Source organism: Pempheris klunzingeri, chromosome 20, assembly GCF_042242105.1.
Source record: "Pempheris klunzingeri isolate RE-2024b chromosome 20, fPemKlu1.hap1, whole genome shotgun sequence".
NCBI classification, from domain to species: Eukaryota; Metazoa; Chordata; class Actinopteri; order Acropomatiformes; family Pempheridae; genus Pempheris; species Pempheris klunzingeri.
The window spans coordinates 3,448,241-3,460,393 of record NC_092031.1 but is presented as its reverse complement, the minus strand read 5'-3'; the positions used below and the strand labels follow the sequence as shown (position 1 = coordinate 3,460,393).

General features: G+C 39.4%; 2 protein-coding genes across 2 annotated transcripts; one reads left to right on the top strand and one right to left on the bottom strand.

Moving 5' to 3' along the window:
• Positions 1–509: 509 nt before the first annotated feature.
• On the top strand, positions 510–3,366 carry pnpo (pyridoxamine 5'-phosphate oxidase). Its single transcript, XM_070852329.1, has 7 exons — positions 510–698; positions 1,058–1,182; positions 1,276–1,375; positions 2,025–2,078; positions 2,172–2,300; positions 2,387–2,457; positions 3,164–3,366. The coding sequence occupies exons 1-7, from the start codon at positions 510–512 to the stop codon at positions 3,327–3,329; spliced, it is 834 nt and encodes a 277-aa protein (XP_070708430.1). The 3' UTR covers positions 3,330–3,366.
• A 2,563-nt stretch (positions 3,367–5,929) lies between these two features.
• Positions 5,930–11,022, bottom strand: prr15lb (proline rich 15 like b). The gene is made up of 2 exons (XM_070852121.1): positions 10,889–11,022; positions 5,930–6,954 (listed from the first exon to the last, which is right to left on the bottom strand). Exon 2 carries the CDS (start codon positions 6,925–6,927, stop codon positions 6,592–6,594), a length of 336 nt encoding a protein of 111 aa, XP_070708222.1. The 5' UTR covers positions 6,928–6,954; positions 10,889–11,022; the 3' UTR covers positions 5,930–6,591.
• Positions 11,023–12,153: the final 1,131 nt, after the last annotated feature.

The following is a 12,153-nucleotide window of genomic DNA, read 5'->3' as shown; positions in this document are numbered from 1 at the left end:
TATTTGTAAATTTGCCAATAAAATGAAGTCAGATTCAAAATTAGCTGATTTATAAGTAGCTTAATTGATTGTAATAGTGTTCATGTCGGATTTTGCTTAGATTTAACTGCTAGCCAAGGTGGCTTTGTGGCTATTCTACCACAGATTGGTATACACTTGAGTAACGTTAGTTTTTCTTCGTTAAACGGGATATATCATACATTTCAAACAGGAAAAAAGATGTTTTATCATTATAATTATGATTTAATAAATCCACGGATACAACTAGCTTAGGTGGATGACGTTGGCGCAATTACAGATAAGACCTGAATGCAGCATGTGTTTTTTTAGTCGTCACTTTTTCTAATTTTGTGTTTAAATCGTATCTTAAATACACACAATCTTTTATTTATCCCTAACGTGTGAAAAGTGTGAAATATACGATTTGAAAAAAATTCGTTTTAAATGTCGTTACAAAACGCGTTACGTAAGGCAGGCTGCGCGGTTACGTCAGGGTCAGTTTGACAAGAATGAGGCGCACACTCAGTAAGACTTTATTGAGGCGAATCAGTTTATTAGGAAGATATCCTGCCTGTCCTGCCACTGTAGCAGCGGGGCAGCAAAGCGCGTTTGCACTCAACTTCTACCGGAAATCAACGAGTGACCGCACAACAATGGACCTGAGTGACATGAGGAAGAAATACAAAGGAGATGAGGAGGTGAGTGGCATTCAAAAGACTTGAATTACCTGTAGCAGGTAGGGTCGCACGACTCAGTCCACTGCTCCAGTTTGTGTAGCTGCAAGGTTATGATGTTATAAGTCCACTGCAAGGTGTGCACATGCTGCACTGTGTGCTGTTTTCATGCAACACTTAATTCAGTGTGTGACACAGCTGGAGAAAGGAGATATGTGTGTTTGCATGCTCCCCTCTTTGACTGCTGGCCTGCACAGTCTATTAAACACCCCCCAGTTTAGTCATTTAATGGCAGTGACAAGGTTACCATGCATGCACACCCAGTAATCACTCAGTGTGTGTTTCTCTCTGCAGTCATCTGTTAATGACTTTTCTGTTTGCAGTGCTTTGAGGAGAGTCAGCTCGTATCTTTGGACCCAATCAAACAGTTTGGAGACTGGTTTGATCAAGCCACAAAGTGCCCAGAAATTGGAGAGGCCAATGCCATGTGCATCGCCACCGCCACCAAGTAGGTAACACCTACTGCTTTGAAATGAAGGTGCTGATTTTTCTTCCATTTATTTCCCCCCCCCCCAGTCTAATGTTGTTCCTGTCTGCACAGAGATGGACGTCCGTCTGCTCGGATGGTCCTCCTGAAAGGTTACAGCAACGAAGGTTTCCGGTTTTTTACCAACTACGAGAGCCGAAAGGGTTCAGAGCTGGTGAGGATCTGGTCTGTCTATCTGTCTCACACTCAGTGTGACCTTAAAATGCACTAAAAAGGGGTCAAATGAAGCGTTTAAATGTGATGGTTATTATTATTATTATTAATGTGCTGTTGTCCCTTTATTTTTTCATGCTTTTTCACATATAAATTTAAAGCAAATAAAATAATAACGCACTGGTGTAACTGCTTTGCCGCTGTGATTTACAGTCATCACTGTCTGACTTCCTGGTGCGTCAGTTTTGTTTGTATTAAAGCTGAAGTGATTACTCATTTTAATCAATAAATGTAAGCAACATTTTAGAGGATTTCTTTAATTGTTTAAGAAAAATGACAAAAATTCACCACCTCCAGCTTCTCGATTATCAATATTTGCAATATTCTCAGATAATAAACCAAATATCTTTGGGTTTTTGGCTGTTAGACCGACAAAACAAGCTTTTTTAATTTGTTAGTTTAGTCTTTTATTTTCTGACATTTTATGGACCAAACAATGATTGATTAATCAAGAACAGTTATCAGTTCTATTAGTAGTTTTGTGTATATTCAGGTTCCTATTTTATTCCTTGGAATAACAGTGTGCAGTGCTGACCTCCTTCCTTTTTATTGATCAATATCAGCCCGTCTGATCTGTTCTTTGTCCACAGGAGAGCAATCCATACGCCTGTCTGGTCTTCTACTGGGAGCCCCTTAACAGACAGGTCAGCGTCTTCCATCAAAGTCTGTCTTATTGGTAAAATTCAAATTGATTTTCCCCACAGGAAATGTTTATTAATATTGATTTTGACGTGCAGATTCGTATTGAGGGCGGCGTGGAGAGAATCCCCTTCCAGAGCTCCAGTGAATACTTCCACTCCCGACCAAAGAGCAGCCAGATCGGGGCCGTCGTGAGCCGTCAGAGCACTCCGGTTCCCAATAGAGACGTAAGAGATGCACCGAAACTAAACTGCATCATGTAGCTAATACTTAAATCTTAAAGGATTCATTGTCACTGAGTCTTTTCTTTTAGTATCTCAGGCAGAAAAATGCAGAACTGATAGAGAAATACAAGGACACAGAGGTGCCTATGCCTGACTACTGGTAAGCATGACTTTTTGGTCTTAACATTAAAACTTAACTCTTGAAATGACATGAAAGATGAAGATTTGCAAGATTTTGATTTTTGCAACATTTTGGGCACTTTTTGTAGCCAGTTAGCTTAGCTTAGCATAATGACTGGAAACAAAGGGAAACAGCTAGCCTGGCTCTGTGCTAATGTAGCTAACTTTGCCATGTCTGCACCTTTTAAAGCTCATTAAATATGACAAGTTATTAAATCCATATGAACCCCAAAGACATGAAGGACATGAAGTCACAGTTTTACAGGTGCTTAGGTGTCAAACAATCTCAGTTGCCAGGCAACCAGTGGAGAATCCAGGAAGTTACTGCACCCAGCCAAGAAATAGTCTGGCACCCAAATGGTTGATTTTAATCTTGTACAGTTAAATAAAGTAGATATAGATGTTGTTATATTTGCATTATAATTGAGGACAAAATAATCAAATTACATTTTCATTGTTTTTCTGCAAAATGTATTTAAAATTTAAAGTTTCCTGTGGTCATAATGTCCCAGTTTGCAGTCAGGAATGATGCACTGCCCAGTTTAAACATGTTAGCTAGTGAGCGCCAGAGGTGCTAGGAAGCTGGACAGAGTCGTTCTTTATGTTATTCAGCAGCTGCATATTTACTCATATCTGTCGTCCCATCCAACTCTTTTCTGAATATTCCCGCCGTCTGTCGTCAACAGGGGCGGCTACATCGTCAAGCCCTACCTGATGGAGTTCTGGCAGGGTCAGACCAACAGACTCCACGACCGCATCGTTTTCACCAAGCCGAGGGATGGAGAGAGTGAGCTGGGGGAGTTTCAGCACGCTGCAGAGGGCGGCTGGCTGTACCAGCGGCTGTCCCCATGAGACGGGAGGGACGTCTCATCATTTGACCTCATCATTACTTGACCTTACTTGAAATAACTGCTCACCTACAGGTACTGATACAAAGCATTTGGTGTTAATTAAATAGGTGCTGCTGTGTGTGTAGGAGTCATCAACAAGCCAAACGCCATCATGTTGTCTTTGAGCCATGAGAAGTCTCTGATAGCAGTTTTAACCACTGAGGTGTTGCGTCAGCTGTTCAGCAAACCAACACAGCAGAGCAAACTCCACCTGATCTGGTCAAACAATGATCGACAGTGACGTTGGTTATTCAACAGTTTCTCTGTTAACTTTTCCGCTGTTGAAAACTGTGAGTAAGTTCTTGAAAAGCACAATCTGTACCAGACTGTCCACTTATCGTCAGTACTTTGTAGTCACAGCTGTTCTGCTTTGTATGATCCATTTTCCTTGTTGAAATAATCTGTGACGCTTGATTTCACAGGTTTGTGTTTTCCTAATTGTGCTTTGGTTCTAATTTCAGGGAAAATGGAGGCAAAGTTTTGAGATATTTGACTTTAAAAGCACTTCATGATTGTTGTTGCTGTTTTAAAGTCACATAAATGCACTCAGTTGGCGCTTTTTTAGGAAGAGCTGTGCAATCTAATCCGATCCAATGGAACTGCTCTGCCATAACATTTACCTGTATTATGCTTGAATTATACATTAAGGTCATTGTTAGTGCTGGTGTTTCTAATATTGTCCCTTCGCTCCCCCATGTATGTAAAGAAAAGGGACAAAAAAGTAGGAGCACCTCCCAATATAATGTTGTCCAGCACCACACCACATTTATTTATCACATATCATAAGAAACATGTAGTTTAATTTACTCTTATTTTCAACAAAAACAGAACATTATAAACTCTGTGAACGTAGAAGTTATGGCAGAGCTGTTGTTATGAGTTGCAGCTGATCGTGCAGGTGTACCTAATAAACCGGCCACTGTGTGTATTCATTCCTCATTGTTTGTTATTGAAAACTGTGTTGTTTGTTTCACTGTAGATAAATTAAACATTTTTAGTAATAAATGTGAATGAATCAACTGGAAGTGTACTGGACAGCTGAGAACGGTCTCTGTTTTCCTTGATAATTATTACTAGATTACGTAGCAGGAATTTACAGCAACATGTCAGTGTCTTTTTAGGAAATGATAAGGAATTATGGGACAGAAGAATACTGTGTTACCTGTAAGTAAAGTGACTTTAATTTAAATGGATCGTAGCAGTCTTAAATCAAGACAGTGGGTCCGCCCGCCTTTTAATAATGAGATTAAAAGAGCTGATTGTTTGAATTGTGCCAACTATCGTGTGTATCATTTATGTCTTGTACTATTTGAGAATGAGATTGAGTCATTTGTTGTTTACAGATGGAGGATTAAGAATGTTATTTTGACTTGAATTAACTGTGGAATAAAAGCCAGTGATGAAGTTAAATCTGCAACGAGTGCACGTTTGTCCAGCAGATGTCAGCAGCTCGACAACAGTCAACAAAAAAGAATAATGTTTAGACTCAAAAGACAAAGTACGTTTCCTTAAGTGCATATCTGAAGTACTACTACTACTATTACTACTATTCACTACGTTTAATTTGTACTTTTTACACCAATCAATTATTTGACAGCTGCAGTTACATTGCAAATTAATATTTTTGCAGACAAAACATATGACGAGTTTATAAAATATGATGTTTTGTTGTGAATTAAATTGTCCAATAGTGCACAGGAATACAGCTGAACAACTAGTCGTAAAAGTCATTTTTCATGCAGAAACATTTCATGGTTACTGGGCGGTGTAGCTGCTTTCCTTTTATCAATTAATCGCAATTAATCTTTGATAATTTAGAGGACTTTGGGACAAAGAAGCACCGTAAAGGCGTCACTTTGGGCTTTTGTGACGACATTTTGTCATTATTTTATAAACCAAACAATCAGTCAATTGACAGAGAAAATAATCAGGTGATTAATCCAGAATGAAACTAATAATAAGTCGCAATTTTAATGTTTCTGTGTTTTGTTTTTATTGTGTTTTATGTCCCCGTAAAGCACTTTGAATTGCCTTGTGTCTGAATAGTGTCTGAATAGTGCTTTATTCACAAAATAGTTCAACCAACTCCAACAGTAAAAGCTTTAACATTAATATTTACAGTGCAACAGGCAAAGGGGCATCTTTTTCTGCATTAAGTACTTATACTAGTATGTTTCCTGATTATATGTATATACATTCACTAACTAGTATTTCTTCTGTGTGGTATTATATAATAATACAATACTTCCTCCACCACTGCTTCGAGCGCCACCAGCTGGATTGTTGTTGACTGACTGCAGCCCGTCCGTACTGACATAAGGACTACCATATCACAAAATGTAGAAGCACAACACCAGGTATTGAATATCAGTGTCTGCTTACTATCACCATGTCAACAAACCAGCACACACAGGCTCCAGTAACCTAAAGCCAAGATTATCACGCTGAGTCGCTTAAGTCGTTGATCTACAAGTTCAAAAAATGTCTCGCATACCTGCATTTCTGGCTGCACAAATACAAAGTGCTCTTACGTTTTAACTCATCTTGTTTCATTTATTAAAAACAAAATGCAATTTTGCTTTTTAGGATTCCAGAAAAGATGATATAAACAACATATTTTTGTTTTTAAATTCACCATATTTGCAGAGTATTCACAATATTTTCAGACACAGTCGGCAATATCAGGTCTCTATTTTTCTTCCGTGATAAAAATGTAATAAAAATTTGCTCCACAGATGTTTCTTCCCGTGTGAATTGATTATGCAAGACATAAAAAAAAGTGACGTTTAATTCCAAAACTCTACATCCATAATAATAAAAATAAAAACTTAATTTACAACAACATTACTATTCATTCATAAGCATGTTTGCGATGAGGTTCGGCTGGACTTTTTCTTCATGTCACTGATCATATGTGAAGATAAATAAGAGCAATGTGAGAAAATCAGACAGAAGAAAAGTGTCTCCAGTAAAGGTTTGTGTAAAGGTGAACGTCTAATGGTTGTCTGCTGATAGAAGGTGTTTGTATAGGTGTGAGTCCACATGGTTACAGTATCTACCTGGGTGTGGCGCCTGGTAACAAGTGTTTATCCACCTTGCACGTTGCAAATGTAATACCACATGGTCGTGCTTGTGTATATTTCTCCTCTAAGCTTGTGTGTAAGTGTGACACTGATATATGACACGTTTGTGATCAAGTATGTGCGTGTTTGGGAGCTCCTGTGCTATTGGTCAGCCTTTATTTTATGGTTCTCGTCACTGAGGCCGTGCTCTGCGAACAGATTCGGGTTCTCGGCCAGCGTGGCACGGACCTTCTTCTTCTCCTTGAAGCGTCCAGAGTGGGAGACCTTGACGTGGCGGCCCTTGGTGGCAGATTTATCTACTATCTTCTCCAGTCTGGCATTGAACTGGCTGTCCATATGGTCCGGAGGCGGGTTGCTGCTCGGATGCTCTTTGTTTCCGGTGTTGCTGCCGTACTCGGCCGGGATCTCATAAAGAACCTTAGATTCAGATTTCTTCTTGCGTGAGAAGGTCAGCTTCCACCAGCTTGGATCAGCCATGGCTCCCACAGTCACCAGAGCACCGACCTGAGGGCCACAGAGCACAGACTTACTCACACATTTATTGATAATGGCCACATTTCTGTGAGCAAACTGTGGCAGACACATTAATTGGAAGAACAACACTAGTTTGAGAAGGTTTGTAACTTTATTTTGCCAACATCTTTTAGATAACTGACTCCTTAAAACACACTGGGACAATTAAAATGATCGTCATCCTGAACAGGCCTGTAGGTACAGCAGGTCAAACTGGCGGACCAGTGAAATCACAGCATAATAACCTTTAAATAACAACAACTCCAATCCAAAGAACAATCATCTGAACCCCTAAGAAATATAGGACATAGGATGAAATGTAGGATGATAAAAATATGGGAAGAGGGGACTGGACTTATTTTTGTAAAAATTGTCTTCCCTCTTGTAAACCATCATCAGACCACCATCTTTGAACAAAGACAGAGGTATCGTCTCATCCCGTGAGCGACCACTTGTTACTGTTGTTATAACAACTGGACCGTCACCATGACAACTGAGCAAATTTCACCCAGTCATAAACCTTCAGTGTAAGTTATAATTAAAAGCTTTTTTAAAAAAAATGATGAAATTAGACAAAAAAAAATAGAAAACAATCAGAAAGTTTCACAGACGTTAAAACATATTTCTTAAGGGTTTAAAGGTTATTTGGGGAATTTAGACATATGACTTCATTACTGCTGAAATTACACCAATGGCCCTGTAAATGTAGTAGAGTAGAAGTATAAAGCAGCATCAATCAAAGTACCTTAACATTGTACTCAAGTATCTTAACTACATTAAAAGTAAATTTGGCTTTGTTACATGGATTATTTGTGCTGCAGATTAGTATTGATCATAGATTAGACCGAGCCCATGCTGGACATGATGTTTAGATGAGACGTGACTCTCTAATATTCTGCTCCACGTGTCTCAGGTGCGTATTTAGACAGCAGACAGTGATCGTGGATGGCTTCTTCACATCTCCGTGAGCAGGACCTGTAACCTAACGGGGGGGTGGTGGTGGTGGTGGAGGGGGACACCTGACACTGTGCTCTCAGCTGATAAATTAATGAGCATCTGAAGAGTATCCTCTGTCCCTCTCATGTGATCTGATATGAAGTCAGGAGGGAAAAAAAAAAAGGTCTTTGACTGATGAAGAAGTGAGCTGTTGTCTTAATGCCAGTGAGGGAGACTCTTATGTCACATTTACGTAATAACAGCTGGCCTCTGGATTATCTATTTATATGATTTCAGCCTCAGTAATTTGGATTTATGGGTGCGTATAGGCACACAGAGTTGTTCCCCTGACAACATAACATATTGCTAAAATAACTCATGGAATAAATATTGTCTGATGACGACCTTTGAATATATTACACACAGGTTAATGGTGAGCTGTCTAAGATATCATATATAAACCGACCTGGTAATGACACTAATAAAGAGGCTCTAGACTCACAGTTCACTTACTAGTTTTTTCTAGAGCTTTCAACCACATCTCATTGTGGCTTTGTCTCCATCAGTTTGCTCTGAACCTCTGGAAAAAGCTTGTAAGTGAGGTAACATCATTCATTCGTTCATGTTTTTATTAAAACTACTATTTCTGAGGTCAAACTGACCTTTCAGCTGCATCAGCAATAGTTGTTTTGATAATCTAATGATCGTTTCAGTTATTTCTCAGGTAAAAATGCCTTAAATGTGAGGTGTTGCTGCTTTTCTTGGTCTTATGTGATTGTAATTTGAATGTCTTTGTATTTTGGACTGTTGGTCGGACAAAACAAGGCATTTGGTGAAGTCATCTCGGGCTCAAGAGAACTGTGATGGGTGTTTTTCACATTTTGCAAATCTCAATTCTCAATTTATCATTTATCAATTAGCTAAGAGTAATTAACGAAACAAAAGCACATCTCATTTGACTGCCACATCCCGGTTTTATGGCTGCAGAACCCACATTTCCTGTGTGTATCTCTACTGTCAAATGCAAATAACTCTAAATAAATATACATTGGAAAAGTAATGGTAACATGTAAGAACAGTTTATCATTAAAACTATGATCTTCCTCTTGTTTCAGCTCTAATGCGCCTTTAAATGTTTCTCAAGTATTTTGATTAAGTTTACGAGTTTCACAGACGCGATGATTTGTGTTTTATGAGCACTGACAGGAAGCAAACAAGAACCACACAAATCCTCCTTCGGTGTGGTCATTTCATCATGGAGCACCTATGCAAATACACAGTCCCTCTGCAGAAACACTCATCTTACTCTTATCAGAAGCATGTGATGCTCGGGGCCTGGCACGCTCACGTGGTGCCAAGGTTCAGGAGAACGAGACATGTTTTATTTTAAAGTTGTGACAGGGTTTGAATAGTAACTTAAAATTGTAAGAGGAGCTTTTTTTTAAGAGCCCTTGTGCTTTTTAGTCTGGACCTACTGTGCTTCTTGCCCTAGTGTTGCTTAATTACCTGGTTGTGTGCAGACACTCAGGTAACAAATAGTGTTTCTGAGCTTTTAGTGGCTGCAGCATCTCTTTAATGTTATTTGTATGTATATATTACAATCACGCATGAATTCAGAAACATGGACATGTTCGGTCTTTAACAAAAAGACAGGTTTCTCTATAACAAATGTTTGCAGTGCATTTACATTGTTGACTTTTTATCAAGCAGTCTCTGCAGGACAAAGTAACCAACAGCACTTTCACACTAAGTTAAGTAAGAGAGCCTAGCCGTACAATACGCACACATATTTCTTTAGTCTTCCATGTTTGACTTAGATGTGACCTTTGAGACAAAAGGCCCTGTTGACATAAAGGAGGCCCTCCATAGTTCTCTTTAATAAGTTACTATGTATTCTGTTATGTGTGGGTGAGCCGCCCAGCAAAGCCTCAGAGATCACAGCAGGAAGGGAACACCGTGGCCACGCTCGGAAATCACTAACCAGCTGCAAAGCCTTTCGATAGCAGAGTGTTTGAGCTGGAGAGCGGAGGCTCCAAGGGCACCGAGGACTGTGCTGCCCTCATAACTGAGCTGAAGGTTCATTAGACTCTCAGGTTTCGTCCCCTGTGCCAGTTTCACTGTTGACCCGTAACTGTAAAGTTGAACGAGCTGATGAGGACGTGTTGGGCGTTCTTTGCCTTTGTATTAATGCTAATTGGCATCACTCAAAGTGTGTTTTTGTTGTTTGTTTTGTGGACAAAGAAGTCACAGGGCTGATAAGGCTCCATGGTCCAAAAATGTGTAATCAACAATAATTATATGACTTTATCACTTGAAAGTTTCTTATTCTCACTCAAACAGTGTCACTACATCACATTAAAATATATCTAAAAACATACAGTATGTCGTCAACATGTAAATTTCCTCCTATGGGGGATCAATAAAAGAAGTCTCAGTCTAAGTCTAAGTCTAAGTTTGATTCAATGGAAAAGTTTTTTAGTTCCAATTTTCTATCTATTTCCATCATGTTGGGCTCCAACCGCAGATTATTTTCTCAGTTTTGTCATTTATTCTCTTAAAATCCTCATCAAAATCTCCTGTAGTCCAAGATGACATTGTAAAATGTCTTGTTTTGTTCAACAAACAGTACAAAAGCCCAAAAGTACTAAATTCACTATCATGTAAGATGAGGAAAAGCAAATTCTCACATACAAGAACTTGGAACCATCAAATATTTTGCAATTTTTGCTTCAGAAATTACCTGAGCTGTTAATTAATGATCAGAATAGCTGCAGATTAATGGACAGTGCAATGACCATCAATGGAAATACGTCCCACACTTTATTGTCTTATAATGAAGTTTAAAGTGTATCTTCTAATTATAATGGATATATTGGAAAGCTTTCAGTAAACCAACCAACTGTGTTGCTTTTACTGTCCATTCTGTCTGTCTGCAGCAGGATATATGAGACATGAAACAGCTTTAAGGTTCATAAATCTGTTTTCTTACCTTGTTGATGACGCGCTGGCTGAAGGAGATTCTCTCAGATGGGAAACTGTGCCGCCATGCTAACAAATTCTTCTCTGTTTTCTTTGTAATAATTGCTGTCAGGTGATCATGCACAGGTGCAGCATCTCTCTCCCTCTGCCTCTCTCTCTCTCCCTCTCTGTACTCTCCCCTCTGCAGCACACACCCTCTAAAACACACACACACACACACACACACACACACACACACACACCTAGGGCCTGCCCAGCTTAAAGAATGAGTGAGTAAACGCTGCAGCCATGTGATTTAGTGAGAGCTTCCTTCAGGCCAGCCCAGTCTGCATCAGAGTTATCAGACATCAGAGTTAATGTGAACTTGAGAGGTGCAGCTTTCCAAAGTGCAAATAAATTCCCTTTTATCAGTGTCATGTTAAAACCCAGTCTAGTTTTAATGTGGAATTTGGACGTAGAATAAAGTCATCTTTGTGTGTGAGCTTTCCCCATTCCTGTTACGCAACTCTGAGCATTCCCTTTAAAGTGGAGACAGAGACCGAGAGGAAGAGATGCAGGCTGAGCGGCCCTGATGTTTTGCATGGGTTGCGTAAAAATCACAAGCGGCGAATGGATGCTTACTTTGCAAGTTTGGTTACCATTCAAATGACCTGAAGTCGGCCCACTTGAGGGGCGCTGCTGCATTTCTGTTCAGCTTCAAGCTCACAGGACACAGCATGTTATGTAATTCCTTTTGTTTTCAAGCTGGAGCCAAGAATAGGAAATTATAGAGGCCTCCTGGTGGGTCAGACTTATATCAAAGAATTTTAAGTTTAAGTTATGTTATGGGTGCCTTTGAGATGTCTATGAGCTGTTAGCATGTCCACACATTATCATTATCACTCTAACTTCTCCATTCACTTCTTTTTGATAAGTGCCTGAGGACCAAAGAGGTACAACTATTCAATATTTCACAAAAACAAACAAAGGTTAAAGAAAAGTCCAACAAATGAAACCAGATTTTTGCAGCAGAACTTTTGTTTTTTCTTTAATCACCTGACGACCCCTTTGATTTATCTGACGGCCCTTCAGAGGGACCCGACCCCTCTGTTGGGAACCACCAGACACTAAACAAGCAGTCTGTCTGAAGTACAACTACAACAGTAACATAATACTCACATGTTAAGTATCAGTCTTAATGGTCTGATCAGGTCATTTAACATAATTGTGATTAATCTGTCACGAGGGCCATTTTTCAGCAGAACACATACTTTTGATAATTTAAGCACATTTTGA

What these genes read in the sequence shown, in the direction of transcription:
- pnpo (XM_070852329.1), top strand. Translation starts at nt 510, where the DNA reads ATGAGGCGCACACTCAGTAAGACTTTATTGAGGCGAATCAGTTTATTA. An exon ending in AATACAAAGGAGATGAGGAG is followed by an intron (nt 699 to 1,057) that starts GTGAGTGGCATT and finishes TTCTGTTTGCAG; the next exon opens with TGCTTTGAGGAGAGTCAGCT. An exon ending in GCCGAAAGGGTTCAGAGCTG is followed by an intron (nt 1,376 to 2,024) that starts GTGAGGATCTGG and finishes CTTTGTCCACAG; the next exon opens with GAGAGCAATCCATACGCCTG.
- prr15lb (XM_070852121.1), bottom strand. Translation starts at nt 6,927, where the DNA reads ATGGCTGATCCAAGCTGGTGGAAGCTGACCTTCTCACGCAAGAAGAAA.